At 40.8% G+C, this 15,855-nt stretch overlaps 1 protein-coding gene across 2 annotated transcripts in view; it reads right to left on the reverse strand.

The window, feature by feature from the left end:
- Positions 1-273: 273 nt before the first annotated feature.
- The window catches only part of SIRT5 (sirtuin 5), a 36,297-nt gene continuing 20,715 nt past the window's right edge, over positions 274-15,855 (reverse strand). For both annotated transcript variants that reach the window (XM_082259389.1, XM_082259390.1), the window contains exons 3-9: positions 15,058-15,191; positions 11,602-11,827; positions 10,134-10,221; positions 8,717-8,770; positions 6,681-6,804; positions 4,844-4,959; positions 274-596 (exon numbers count right to left, since the gene is read on the reverse strand). In XM_082259389.1, coding sequence (XP_082115515.1) covers positions 521-596; positions 4,844-4,959; positions 6,681-6,804; positions 8,717-8,770; positions 10,134-10,221; positions 11,602-11,827; positions 15,058-15,191 — 818 coding nt within the window. In that variant the 3' untranslated portion in view covers positions 274-520. The remainder of the gene's footprint in view (positions 597-4,843; positions 4,960-6,680; positions 6,805-8,716; positions 8,771-10,133; positions 10,222-11,601; positions 11,828-15,057; positions 15,192-15,855) is intronic.

The following is a 15,855-nucleotide window of genomic DNA, read 5'->3' on the forward strand; positions in this document are numbered from 1 at the left end:
TTACATTAAGTGAAATCTCATGCCAAAGTGATTAGCAGACCTAGAGATATAGGCAGCTGCAGTTATTTGCAAAGTTTCACTTTTCCTCTAAATGTCGATTTTGGCCCGACCCCTCCTATGGCGTCAATAAGACTTGGGAGAAGTTAGGTGAAAGAAAAAAAAAAGGGTGACCTTTGCAAAGAACTTAAGCAGTTATATCATTGGGTCTGCTGTATGTTTTGACAGATTTCACTGCTTATGTTTTTTTTTTTTTTGGTTATATTCTCAGTTTGAATTGTCCAGATTTTTTAGTAAATACACATTTTTGGTGATTTGTTCTTTGTAAGCTGAATCCTGGCAAATTTGTATCTGGTGCAAAGTATTGTTCATAGTGCAAGTGAACAATGTTCTGTGGACATCAAGAGAGCCAAAAAAGTGGTAAACGTCTGGTTCCTAGAAAATGCCGCCATTCTGTTGAACCAATCCTTCTTTTTGCTCATACACCAAAACAGTCCATTAGTTTTGCTTGTGCAAGTTAAGTTCAAGAGATAAGCTCAGTTTCATGGCGAGCAAGTGCTGGAGGCAATGTTGTTCCACAAGGACCTTGAAAATGGAACCTAGGGGTAAAAAAAAACAAAACACAAGAAAGTTAAGAGGATGTATTTATCGGAAATGTAAAGACATTTGGCAAAACTTGAATATCCCCCAGTTTACCAGTTTTTTTTTAAGTATGTTACAGATTCATGGGCAGCACAGTGGTCAAGTGGTTAGCACCTCTGCATAGCAGCACTAATAATTGCAGGCACTTGTACAGCACCGCCAATTTACACAGTGCTTAACATATATATATATATATATATATATATATATATATATATATATATATATATATATATATATATTGTACATTCACATCAGTCACTGCCCACAAGGAGCTTACAATCGAAGGTCCCCAACTCACATTTCCTTCATCAGCCCATCCCCCACAGTTATTACCTCTTGTATCTCTTGACCCTCCATCTTAGATTGTAAGCTCTAACGAGCAGGGCCCTCTGATTCCTACTGTATTAAAGTATATTGTATTTGTACTGCCTACCCTTAAGTTGTAAAGCGCTGCGTAAACTTTCGGCGCTATATAAATCCTATATAATAATAATATATTAATAATAATAACATTCATATACAGTGGGTACGGAAAGTATTCAGACCCCCTTACATTTTTCACTCTTTGTTATATTGCAGCCATTTGCTAAAATCGTTTAAGTTCATTCTTCTTCCTCATGAATGTACACACAGCTCCCCATATTGATGGAAAAACACAGAATTGTTGACATTGTTGCAGATTTATTAAAAAAGAAAAACTGAAATATCACATGATCCTAAGTATTCAGACCCTTTGCTGTGACACTCATATATTTAACTCCGGTGCTTTCCATTTCTTCTGATCATCCTTGAGATGGTCCTACACCTTCATCTGAGTCCAGCTGTGTTTGATTATACTGATTGGACTTGATTAGGAAAGCCACACACCTGTCTATATTAAGGCCCGTACACACGTACCGATCGCCGGCATACAAACGTCGGCGGACGAAAGATCTGCCGATTGTATGCGTGTTAGTATGGTGCCTCCGACAGATGTCTGCGCACAATCCGCGGACAAAAGTCTTTCTTGCAAACATGAAAATTTTTGTCTGCGGACACCAGAACGGACGATTGTTCGCCTGTCAGTACAGAATTCGGCCGACAGACCGCAGATTTGCAAGACTGGGCATGCTCAGAAAATAAAAAACACAGGGAAAGTTAACCATTACATGACATCACTTCTGCAGTCAGCTGAAGTCTGCAGACAAAATTCTTGTGCTGTCCTTGTGCTGTCTTTGCACTTTTCAACAGACACCGACATCCCGGGGAGAAAAGACGAACATTTGTATGACGACGATCTGTGTGTGTGTACGGGGCTTTAGACCTTCCAGATCACAATGCATGTCAGAGCAAATGAGAATCATGAGGTCAAAGGAACTGCCTGAAGAGCTCAGAGACAGAATTGTGGCAAGGCACAGATCTGGCCAAGGTTACAAAAAGATTTCTGCTGCACTTAAGGTTCCTAAGAGCACAGTGGCCTCCATAATCCTCAAATGGAAGACGTTTGGGACGACCAGAACCCTTCCTAGAGCTGGCCGTCCGGCCAAACTGAGCTATCGGGGGAGAAGAGCCTTGGTGAGAGAGGTAAAGAAGAACCCAAAGATCACTGTGGCTGAGCTCCAGAGATGCAGTCAGGAGATGGGAGAAAGTTGTAGAAAGTCAACCATCACTGCAGCCCTCCACCAGTCAGGGCTTTATGGCAGAGTGGCCCGACGGAAGCCTCTCCTCAGTGTAAGACACATGAAAGCCCGCATGGAGTTTGCTAAAAAACACCTGAAGGACTCCAAGATGGTGAGAAATAAGATTCTCTGGTCTGATGAGACCAAAATAGAACTTTTTGGCCTTAATTCTAAGCGGTATGTGTGGAGAAAACCAGGCACTGCTCATCACCTGTCCAATACAGTCCCAACAGTGAAGCATGGTGGTGGCAGCATCATGCTGTGGGGGTGTTTTTCAGCTGCAGGGACAGGACGACTGGTTGCAATCGAGGGAAAGATGAATGCGGCCAAGTACAGGGATATCCTGGACAAAAACCTTCTCCAGAGTGCTCTGGACCTCAGACTGGGCCGAAGGTTTACCTTCCAACAAGACAATGACCCTAAGCACACAGCTAAGATAACGAAGGAGTGGCTTCACAACAACTCCGTGACTGTTCTTGAATGGCCCAGCCAGAGCCCTGACTTAAACCCAATTGAGCATCTCTGGAGAGACCTAAAAATGGCTGTCCACCAACGTTTACCATCCAACCTGACAGAACTGGAGAGGATCTGCAAGGAGGAATGGCAGAGGATCCCCAAATCCAGGTGTGAAAGACTTGTTGCATCTTTCCCAAAAAGACTCCTGGCTGTATTAGATCAAAAGGGGGCTTCTACTAAATACTGAGCAAAGGGTCTGAATACTTAGGACCATGTGATATTTCAGTTTTTCTTTTTTAATAAATCTGCAACAATGTCAACAATTCTGTGTTTTTCTGTCAGTATGGGGTGCTATGTGTACATTCATGAGGAAGAAGAATGAACTTAAATGATTTTAGCAAATGGCTGCAATATAACAAAGAGTGAAAAATTTAAGGGGGTCTGAATACTTTCCGTACCCACTGTATGTACTAGGGCTAATTTAGACAGGAGCCTATTCACCTACAAGCATATCTTTTTGAAGTCGATCTAGGGAACGTAGGCCGTTAATTTCAATCTCAACCACGGCACTACCTGCACGGAGTCTGCATGTTCTCCCTGTGCCTGCCTGGGTTTCTTCCTACCCTCCAAACACATGCTGGTAGATTAATTGTCTCCTGTCTAAATTGGCTCTAGGATGTGTTTGTATGAATGCGAGTTAGAGACCTTAGATTGTAAGCTCCTTGAGAGCAGGGAATAATATGAATGTATAATAAATATATGTAAAGCACTACGTAAATTGACAGTGCTATAGAAGTACTGGAAATGAATGAAAAAAATAAAAACTCCAGTATATATACACACACACCATAGATTGTAGAGGCTATGACTTTTGCGCAAACCAATCAATAGATGCTTAATGGGATTTTTTTAACCAAAAATATTTTTTTTTTTTTATTGGATAGATTTTATAGCAGAAAGTTATCAAAATTTAGTTTTTTTTTTTTTTTTTTTTTTTTTTCGTTTCTTTGGTTTTCTTTGTTTATAGTGAAAAAAGTTAAAAACACATTAGTGATCAAACACCACCAAAAGAAAGCTCTATTTGAGTAAAGATGAAATTACATAAATTTAATTTGAGTACAGTGTTGCATGACTGCGCAATTGTTAAAGAAACACAGTGGCAAAAAGCAAAAAATGGCCTGGTCATGAAGGGGGTAAAATCTCTGATCAGTTCCCTGATTATCAGTGTGACCAATATCCTAACAGCCTTGCCAGTTAATGGCTCTCCTTTCCTTACACAGACACCGCGTAGGAGGAAAGGACTGCCTATAACCGGAAAGTCTGTTTACATGTGATCAGCTGTGATTGGCCCTTTACCCTGATCTGTGATCAGCTAGACACAGTGGTCACAGAGTACACCCGAGGCGCACAGAGGGTGGGGTTCTGGAAGGATGTTTATTGACGTCTTCCCAAAACTGGACAACCACGCTGTAGCCATCATTTGGCTATAGCATGTTCGGCAAGAGGCTAAACCATGGCCTAATCAACTTAACAGTGACTGCAAGTACTTCTACTTTGAACTAATTACAAAAGGCGCAGCGACATGCCATGCAATATAAGTTTGGGTTCACACTGATGCGATAAGTCCCATTGCATGTGATTTGCACAGGAATCGCACTGCATTCTTGTGCAAATCACGTGCGATTCTGTGCGGTGCGATTTGTACCAATCATTTTGTATTGCTGGAATCACACCACACCTGAACAAAAAGGGTGCAGGCACTGGAATCGGATCGCATGTGTGTTCACACCCATGCAATCTGATACTAGTAAACGTACTGCGTTCTGCGACCTGCTTTTGAGGTGTTCTTAACTTTTAATTGACACCCACAGCAAATCGCATAAACACAGTGTGATTGCTATGCGATGCAGGAAACACAGCAATTCCTGTGCGTTTCCCGCATAGCATCATTGTGACTCGAGCCTAAAGGCTAAACATACAAATTGCAGAATCTAAAATACGCTTACATTCTGATAAGTGAAAATGACTGTCTTTAATGCCAATCTAACAAGAACAGAACAGAAAGTTTAATTCAAGACACTTCTTACGTAAAGCCCATAGTTGCAGGTGTACTTTCCATGTTGAACTCAGCAACAGGCACTCCTCGAGCAGCTACTTGTGGGGCAAACATGGCAGCAGGATAGACAACTGATGAAGTTCCAACCTGCAAGGGAATCAATGGGACAGTATGACTATAACAAATAGGATCACTGCATAATATGATGAAAAAAACATAATATGTATTATATACAGTGCCTTGAAAAAGTATTCACACCCCTTGACATTTTCCACATTTTGTCACATACAACCAAAAACGTAAATGTATTTTATTGGGATTTTATGTGATAGACCAACACAAAGTGGCACATATTTGTGAAGTGGAAGGAAAATGATAAATGGTTTTCAAATTTTTGTACAAATAAATATGTGAAAAGTGTGGCGTGCATTTTTATTCAGCCCCCCTGAGTCAATACTTCGTAGAACCACCTTTCGCTGCAATTACAGCTGCAAGTCTTTTTGGGTATGTCTCTACCAGCTTTACACATCTAGAGAGTGAAATGTTTGCCCATTCTTCTTTGCAAGATAGTTCAAGCTCTGTCAGATTGGATGGAGAGCCTCTGTGAACAGAAATTATAAAGTCTTGCCACAGATTCTCAATTGGATTTAGGTCTGGACTTTGACTGGGCCATTCTAGCACATTAATATGCTTTGATCTAAACCATTCCATTATAGCTCTGGCTGTATGTTTAGGGTCGTTGTCCTGCTGGAAGGTGAGCCTCCGCCTCAATTCCTTTGCAGCCTAACAGGTTTTCTTCTAAGATTGCCCTGTATTTGGCTCCATCCATCTTCCGACCAACTCCAACTTCCCTGTCCCTGCTGAAAAAAAAGCATCCCCACAACATGATGCTGCCACCATGTTTCACCGTGGCGACGGTGTGTTCGAGGTGATGTGCAGTGTTAGTTTTCCGCCACACAGTGTTTTGCTTTTAGACCAAAAAGTTAAATTTTGGTCTAATCAGACCAGAGCACCTTCTTCCACATGTTTGCTGTGTCCCCCACCACATGGCTTCTCACAAACAAGACTTCTTATAGCTTCTATCAACAATGGCTTTCTTGTTGCCACTCTTCCATAAAGGCCAGATTTGTTGACTGCACAACTAATATTTTGTCCTGTGGACAGATTCTCCCATGGCTACCATGGGCCTCTTGGCTGCTTCTCTGATTAATGCTCTACTTGCCTGGCCTGTCAGTTTGGGTGGACGGCCATGTCTTGGTAGGTTTGCAGTTGTGTCATACTTTTTCCATTTTCGGATGATGGGTTGAACAGTGCTCTGTGAAATGTTCAAAGCTTGGAATATTTTTTTTTATAACCTAACCCTGCTTTAAAACTTCTCCACAACTTTATCCCTGACCTGTCTGGTGTGTTCCTTGGCCTTCATGATGCGGTTTGTTCATCAAGTTTCTCTAACAAACCTCTGAGCGCTTCACAGAACAGCTGTATTTATAGTGAGATTAAATTACACACAGGTGCACTCTATTTACTAATTAGGTGACTTCTGAAGGCAATTGATCCACTAGATTTTAGCTAGGGGTTTTAGAGTAAAGGGGGCTGAATACAAATGCAAGTCCACACTTTTCAGATATTTATTTGTAAAAAAAAAAGAAAACCATTTAGCATTTTCACAATTATGTACCACTTTGTGTTGGTCTGTCATATAAAATCCCAATAAATTACATTTACATTTTTGGCACTGTAAATATGATGGATTTTATGAAATGGGATACAAATACTAAGACATAGCTAATATGTGTCGAGCACAACTTGGCTCTGAAGTGGATAAATACAGAGTCAACCTTCATTTTCTTATCTCCATTACCACTTACCACCAAACACAAATCACATGTTTCCAACTCTTTCTCCACTTCTGCAAGAAGACTGGAATCCAGAGTCTCACCAAACCATATAACATTAGGTCGGAGGAGACCGCGGCAGCCATCTTCTTCACATCTGTAAGCAGATACAAGACATCATGGTTAACCTTAGGAACCTTGTTTTACTTCTTACGCTGGATTTATGGGAACTGGCATATATATATATATATATATATATCACACATATACACAGTGGGGATCGAAAGTTTGGGCACCCCAGGTAAAAAATTGTATTAATGTGCATAAAGAAGGAAAGATGGAAAAATCTCCAAAAGGCATCAAATTACAGATTAGACATTCTTATAATGTCAACAAAAGTTAGATTTTATTTCCATCATTGACACTTTCAAAATTTCAGAAAACAAAAAAAAGGGCGTCTGCAAAAGTTTGGGCACCCTGCAGAATTTATAGCATGCTCTGCCCCCTTTGCTAGGCTGAGACCTGCCAGTGTCATGGATTGTTCTCAATCATCGTCTGGGAAGACCAGGTGATGTCAATCTCAAAGGTTTTAAATACCCAGACTCATCTGACCTTGCCCCAACAATCAGCACCATGGGATCTTTTAAGCAGTTGTCTAGAAAACTGAAACTGAAAATAGTTGATGCTCACAAAGCTGGAGAAGGCTATAAGATAGCAAAGCGTTTTCAGATGTCAATATCCTCTGTTCGGAATGTAATTAAGAAATGGCAGTCATCAGGAACAGTGGAAGTTAAAGCAAGATCTGGAAGACCAAGAAAAATATCAGACAGAACAGCTCGCAGGATTGTGAGAAAAGCAATTCAAAACCCACGTTTGACTGCACGATCCCTCCAGAAAGATCTGGCAGACACTGGAGTTGTGGTACACTATTGCATTATAAAGAGATACTTGTACAAATATGGTCTTCATGGAAGAGTCATCAGGAGAAAACCTCTTCTACGTCCTCACCACAAAAATCAGCGTTTGAACTTTGCAAATGAACATATAGACAAGCCTGGTGCATTTTGGAAACAAGTTCTGTGGACCGATGAGGTTCAAATCAAACTTTTTGGGCGGAATGAGCAAAGGTACGTTTGGAGAAGAAGGGGTGCGGAATTTAATGAAAAGAACCTCTGTCCAACTGTTAAGCATGGGGGTGAATCAATCATGCTTTGCGGTTGTATTGCAGCCAGTGGCACAGGGAACATCTCACGAGTAGAAGGAAAAATGGATTCAATAAAATTTCAGCAAATTTTGGATGGTAACTTGATGCCATCTGTGAAAAAGCTGAAGTTAAAGAGAGGATGGCTTCTACAAATGGATAATGATCCTAAATACACCTCAAAATCCACGGGGTATTACATCAAGAGGCCTAAACTGAAGGTTTTGCCATGGCCTTCACAATCTCCTGACCTCAACATAATTGAAAATCTATGGATAGACCTTAAAAGAGCAGTGCGTGACAGACAGCCCAGAAATCTCAAAGAACTGGAAGATTTTTGTAAGGAAAAATGGGCAAAGATTCCTCAAACAGGAATTGAAAGACTCTTGGCTGGCTACAAAAAGCGTTTACAAGCTGTGATACTTGCCACAGGGGGCAGTACAAGATATTAACTCTGCAGGGTGCCCAAACTTTTGCAGACGCCATTTCTTTGTTTTCTGTTATTTTGAAAGCGTAAATGATGGAAATAAAATCTAACTTTTGTTGACATTATAAGAATGTCTAATCTGTAATTTGACGCCTTTTGGAGATTTTTCCATCTTTCCTTGGCACATTAATACAAATTTTTAACTGGGGTGCCCAAACTTTCGATCCCCACTAATATATATATATATATATATATATATATATATATATATATATATATATATATATATAAACTATGTATAACTGATTGTCAGAAAACATATATATATATATATATATATATATATATATATATATATAATGTTTTCTGACAATCAGTTATACATAGTTTTTTTCAGTTTTATAAGAAAAAAAACAAAGAGGTTTGCCTAAAAATATTCACCTTGGTAAATCGTCTACTGGAATAGCAGCATCACTCGCTTCAGGTTCAGGAGCACTAACATAAACATAAAAGGAATAAGACCATGTTATATCCCAATACGTGAGACAATATTTAAAGGAATACAAAAAAAAAAAGAAAACACAACTATCAGCAACTCTCAACTCTGCTCCAAACAAATGTGTCATGGTTAAAAATCCTTCAGGCCTTCTGAGAACTTTGCCTATGGTAAATCTATTACTTGGTCACTTCTAGACTGAGGTGTCATCAGTTCTCAAGCCTATCCTCTATGATTAGTTTATGCAGATACTTCACTCAGAAACAACACTCTCAAATCACAGTACAGCAGTCAGCATTAGACATCTACCGATAACATCTGGGGTTGCATGCCGGAGACAAACAGTGATTTTTGCTGAAAGTAACAGAACTGTACTAAAGCCATTAAGTCTGAATAATTTACCTTAATCATTCCATAAAAATCCAGTGCAGCCACATTTATCAGGCTTCCCACTGGGCTTCCAAATGGTTCTGCATCCTATTTTCACGTGATCTGTACTGTGCAACCTTTCAATGTCTCTCCAATGTAGATGGACAAGGCTGCAGTGGTCTTGAAAAACGGTCAGCGCTCTAGCTAATAAACATTATGCCCTGCACCTTCACAGGCTCAGATTTATAGGCATGTAGAAAATGAGGATAGTGGGAACTATTGGAACCTAGCATTCAAGAAAGCTAGCTGCACAAAATGAGCCATATAGAATCTAGAGCAGTTAGGATCTGTCCTTCGAGTCATAATGTTAAAAGGAGATGTATGGGACACACAAAATAAAACCTTCATACTCACCTCTAGGCTGCAGCATCGGTGTGATGCTGCAGCTATCCTACATTGGCTCTAAGAGAACGAGGTGCTCACATAACTGCTGATCGCTCAAAACAGAGAGCAAAGACTGTCAGTTACCGCTCTGCCCCTCCAGCGCTCACTGGAGCACCGGGCAGCAGAGGGGGTGGGCTAAACTTAGCTTCAGCTTTCAACCATGTGCCAGCTGTCAATCAGGCAGCTGGGTCGATCCCGGCAACATGTTTGGGATCTTTCCAGAGCCAGGAGTGGCTCTGTGACATCAGCTGATAGCAGGTAATAGCCGGCTATAAAGGTGAGTCACAGGAGAGCAAAAAGAAGTGCACTTCTGTAACCCACAAAAGAAGTATGGCCAAAAAAAGCTTTGGCCATACTTCGCTTTTAAAATTCAAATGTGTACCTTTACCATTAGGTGCTCACAAAACTTTTCAGGATGGTTAGACTTTGGCACATACTAATGACACACTACAAGCTACTAGCTCAAGAGAGGGGCTTGGCCACATTAGGGCCTAGCTCAAACCCAACCTGTGAAATTAGATGCAAACAAAGTTCATGTGAAAATCTTACCCTTTTCCTTCGAGAGCAGGACATATAGGGCTCTTGTAATTTTCCTTCACGCTGCCACAAGTGTTACAACGGGTCCTAAATAAGCTACCTAATTCAAAATGAAATGTAGATCATAAATACACTTAGCTATATGCTTTATTACAAGAAGTCAAGGTTTTTCTTTTTTTTTGAAGAATCTACCTAGGTGGATGTAGCATCAGTCCGATTTTAAGTCTGTTTTAAGACTGAGAACTGAGCGATTAAAGACAGCTGATCGCTCAGTTTTTAGAGCTCCATGAGCAAAGAGCTGGTGACTTTCAGTCACTGACACTTTGCTTCGCCCTCCTCACTGGAGCGCTAGGCTGTGGAGGGGGCAGCAGCGGCCAGCTCAGGCCCTCAGCAGTTTGCTGAGAGGCTGAGCTGGGTGCCAGTCTAGGCATGTGGGCGGATCCCAACCATATTGTCGCGATCTTGCCCCAAACTGGACTGGCTCTGTGACGTCAGCCAGCTGTCTGCTGAAAACCGGTTACAGGAGTGCAGAACGAACTTCACTCCTGTGATCCACAGAAGATGTACAAACAACCTATAATATTTTAGTCTAAGTAAAAGAATAAAAAACAAAACAATCCTTTCCCCCATTCACACATGAGTAATTTGTTGCATTTTTCCTGAAGCACAGCAACACTCAACATAAGGATTCCTAGAATATCCAGTGGTACCCATTTACACCGGACGTGCTGTCAGTTGTCACAAATAAGTGAGCTTTTCTCCAACAGAATTTTGCTATTTTGGCTCCATAGACATAAACTGAAGCACATGACATAAGCAATCTAGCGCATTTTTCACACATTTTGTGCCTGGTCTCCATCTCCTAGCAAACACATGCCTGATGATAAAATGGGATATTTAGGAGTGTCCATGGTGGAAGTGGAGGGCCCACTAGAACCTCTACAACCCCAGTGATGCCCATTAAAAAAAAAAGGAGGCATGGCAAGCAGCAGAAGGCCTGGGAAGAAATGGGCATAGCTCAAGAGCTCTTATAGTACAAAAAACCACACAGAAAAAACAGATACAAGAACAAGGGAAACAGATGTCACAGATGATACTACTTTCCATTGGACAAAATAAAAATGCCCAAAGCTTGAAAAACACAAAAAAAAAAAAAAAAAAATTGCTTAAAAAAAAACACAAAAAAAGCTTCAAAACTACATTTAAAATGCTCACGCTCAGGTTTGAATGCGGGCTTACTGTAGAGCAGGGGTCTTCAAACTATGGCCCTCCAGTTGTTCAGGAACTACAATTCCCATCATGCCTAGTCATGTCTGTGAATGTCAGAGTTTTACAATGCCTCATGGGATGTGTAGTTCTGCAACAGCTGGAGGGCCGTAGTTTTAGGATCCCTGCTGTAGAGCAATTCATAAAAATACATTTTTTAGTAGTGCTTATCTGGTTATTGAGGGACAGTCTCAGAATGATGCCTCCAGCCTACCATGTATTTCAAAGAGATTGCGTGTCCCAGCCTTGCGATGCAGTTCATCAATATTCTGTGTTATCACTACCATCTTTCTCCCCTGCTTGCTGAGCCGAGATTCACACTCTGCAATGGCTAGATGTGCTGGGTTTGGATTTTTTGTCAGCATGACTTCTCTACGGTAATGATAAAATTCCCAAACACGAGAGGGATTCCTGGCAAAGGCCTCAGGTGTTGCCAAGTGCTAGAATGATAAAATGGAAGCAGCTTTAATATTACCTAATTATGTCAGGACCATGTGTCCATCTGTATTGATATACGGTATCTCACAAAAGTGAGTACACTCCCACATTTTTGTAAATATTTTATTATATCTTTCCATGTGACAACACTGAAGAAATGATCCTTTGCTACAATGTAAAGTAGTGAGTGTACAGGAGAATTGTATGGAGAGAAATGGTCTATATATAAGCTGGCACCGTCCCCTGGGATAAATGTAGGAAAGCAAATGTGTCCAGGTTGGTAGGCGACTAGTAGGGAGTGGGAAGGGAAGGGGATGGGAAGAGGATGAAGGGGGAATAATTCTACCAACCCTGGAAATGGGGATTTAATTGTGCCTATATTTCACACATTAGAACCCAAAATGAAAGAAGAAATAATAGGAAATATAATTAATTTATTGACAATTACAAATGCATTATGTATACATGTATATTTTCTTCAACAATCATATCCATAAAGCAATGTATGCCTGAAGTATATCACATAAAAACGCTCATGGATCGGCGTGTTTCGCTACAATATCTTCCTGAGGATCCGCACATTATGATTGTCTATTTACACATAATGTGCGGATCCTGAGGAAGATATTGTAGCGAAACACGCCGATCCATGAGCGTTTTTATGTGATATACTTCAGAAATACATTGCTTTATGGATATGATTGTTGAAGAAAATATACATGTATACATAATGCATTTGTAATTGTCAATAAATTAATTATATTTCCTATTATTTCTTCTTTCATTTTGGGTTCGAATGTGTGAAATATAGGCACAATTAAATCCCCATTTCCAGGGTTGGTAGAATTATTCCCCTCTCATCCTCTTCCCATTACCTTCCCTTCCCACTCCCTACTAGTCGCCTACCAACCTGGACACATTTGCTTCCCTAGTGAGTGTACAGCTTGTATAAAAGTGTAAATTTGCTGTCCCCTCAAAATAACACACAGCCATTAATGTCTAAACTTCTGGCAACAAACACGAGTACACCCCTAAGTAAAAATGTCCAAATTGGGCCCAATTAGCCATGTTCCCTCCCCGAAGTGATGTGACTCATTAGTGTTACAAGGTCTCAGGTGTGAATAGGGAACAGGTGCGTTAAATTTGGTGCTATCGCTCTCACTGGTCACTGGAAGTTCAACATGGCACCTCATGGGAAAGAACTCTGAGGATCTGAAAAAAAAAAAAAAATTGTTGCCCTACATAAAGATGGCCTAGGCTATAAGAAGATTGGCAAGACCCTGAAACTGAGCTGCAGCATGGTGGCCAAGACCATACAGCGGTTTAACAGGACAGGTTCCACTCAGAACAAGCCTCGCCATGGTGGACCAAAGAAGCTGAGTGCACGTGCTCAGAATCATATCCAGAGGTTGACTTTGGGAAATAGACGTATGAGTGCTGCCAGCATTGCTGCAGAGGTTGAAGGGGTGGTGGGGGGGGTGTCAGCCTGTCAGTGCTCAGACCATATGCCGCACAATGCATAAAATTGGTCTGCAGGGCTGTCGTCCCAGAAGGAATCCTCTTCTAAAGATGATGCACAAGAAAGCCCGCAAACAGTTTGCTGAAGACAAGCAGACTAAGGGCATGGATTACTGGAACCATGTCCTGTGGTCTGATGATTTGGTTCAGATGGTGTCAAGCGTGTGTGGCAGCAACCAGGTGAGGAGTACAAAGACAAGCGTGTCTTGCCTACAGTCAAGCATGGTGGTGGGAGTGTCATGTTCTGGGGCTGCATGAGTGCTTCCGGCACTGGGGAGCTACAGTTCATGGAGGGAACCATGAATGCCAACATGTACTGTGACATACTGAAGCAGAGCATGATCCCCTCCCTTCGGAGACTAGGCCGCAAGGCAGTATTCCAACATGATCACGACCCCAAACACACCTCCAAGATGACCACAGCCTTGCTAAGGAAGCTGAGGGTAAAGGTGATGGACTGGCCAAGCATGTCTCCAGTCCTAAACCCTATTGAGCATCTGTGGGGCATCCTCAAACAAAAGGTGGAGGAACGCAAGGTCTCTAACATCCACCAGCTTCGTGATGTCCTCATGGAGGAGTGGAAGAGGACTCCAGTGACAACCTGTGAAGCTCTGGTGAACTCCATGCCCAAGAGGGTTAAGGCAGTGCTGGAAAATAATGGTGGCCACACAAAATATTGACACTTTGGGCCCAATTTGGATATTTCGAAGTAGACTTTAGAAGTAGACAATGGACAAACCTGGACATAGCCAACAGCAATTTGCTGAATTCTTGATCTGTACTTTAATCTTTTATAATAAAGCTTAATTTACAATAAATACATTAAACAGAAACTCCACTTTTGTTGAGAAAAAAAATTCCCCTCCATGTGATCTATGTTCAGTGTAGGGATTTTAACAAACTTTGTTGCAGATTTCTTCTTTTTGTTATAGCGGTTTGTTTAGGTCCATTTCCAAAGTGAATGTGAATGATTTTATAAATTATCAAATACTACACTTGCAGGGCTCGAATGGGGAAAGTGTCAGGGTCTGCATCCCTTTAGATGTGATTTCCCATTGGGAGTATCCCACCAGAAATTATATTTTTGTTGCTGGGGATGCCCAAAATCTAACTTGTATCTTAACGAAGACTTGTGGGGAAACCAGTGAGCCAATCACACAAGCAGAAATTACATTTCTAGGGACGTTCTGCACACTGTGTACAGAATTCCTCCAGGTAGCCATATTGCATTTTACAGAAAATTACAGTACTGCAGATTGAAAAAGGAAAGGTAATTTTTAATAACATTTAATTATAATATGACTTATGTAGCAATTGTATAAGCTATATTATTTTTTTAAATGTATTTTTTCCCCCACGAAAGTGGAGTGACCCTATAAAAAGGGGGTCATTTTACCACTGTATTGTTTCTAACCTAGTAAATGCAGATTAATGAAAAGCAGAGAGGCATGATGACCTACAATAATAAGATCTCTTTTTCAATTAAACGGATAAAACATGTAATTTGATTGATTGCAAAGGGTAACATAATCTCTTTTTGCACATAGTTTAGCTTTCTTTCCTTACAACGCTTCAGCTTATACGACCTATCCTTGTAAACAAACTTACAAATCATAACTGATTTACAGCCTATGCTTTTAACAGATCTATCCCTCTGATAGTTATTCCATAAATATAACAGATGAAACGCTATACAGGCGATTCCAATGCTTACCTGAGCTTGCCATTTTCTCCAGTATCCTCCAGCACCCCTGAAAGTAGGAACTCCACTCTCTGCACTAACTCCAGCTCCTGTAATAACTGCTATGTGTTTTGCCTTAGCAAATACTTCTCGAAATTCAGCCAGATCTATTACATGTGAGAAATGATGTAAGGTTAAAAAACAATGCGGTGTTAACATCATTACTATTTAGTGTGCAAAGAACACAATGTCCCTGAAATTCAAAATCTCCCAACTTCTTCTACCTCTTGAAGACTACAGTGGTTTGTGTCTCCTTGTAGCAGTTTATGATTGGGCTCCCTCCTACAGGACTATAAGGGGTCACTTTCTTACAGCTGGGGTCTCCAATAATTTGTTTATTCTACATTATAGAAAATTTACGGGAAAGTGTGACACCATGATTTGGCTTTGTATTGTCCACAGCTGTTGGGTAGAGGTGGGATTCTGGTGAGGATATCTTTATCTTGTAACTGCAATCCTCGTGAGATAAAAGAAGCCAAATGTGTGATTTAGCTTGCATGAAAAACTGAAATGAAAGGCTTGGCCTTTAAAATACACAGGATAATGGTAATATACTAGAACAGCCTTTCTTAACCTTTTTTTTTTCCCCTGAGGAACCCTTGAAATTACTTTTAGGTCTTGGGGGAACCCCTGCTAAAACCAATTTACTAGGAAACATGCCCTTTACATTGATGGCCAGTAGGAAGAAGGTCCCCTTTACAGTAATGGTCTGAATTCTAACCTTAAAGATAGCTAAAAAGATCATTGGTGTCATGCCGCTGACTCTGCCAT

This window comes from Pelophylax lessonae, assembly GCF_965119305.1.
Source record: "Pelophylax lessonae genome assembly, chromosome: 5".
Classification (NCBI taxonomy): Eukaryota; Metazoa; Chordata; class Amphibia; order Anura; family Ranidae; genus Pelophylax; species Pelophylax lessonae.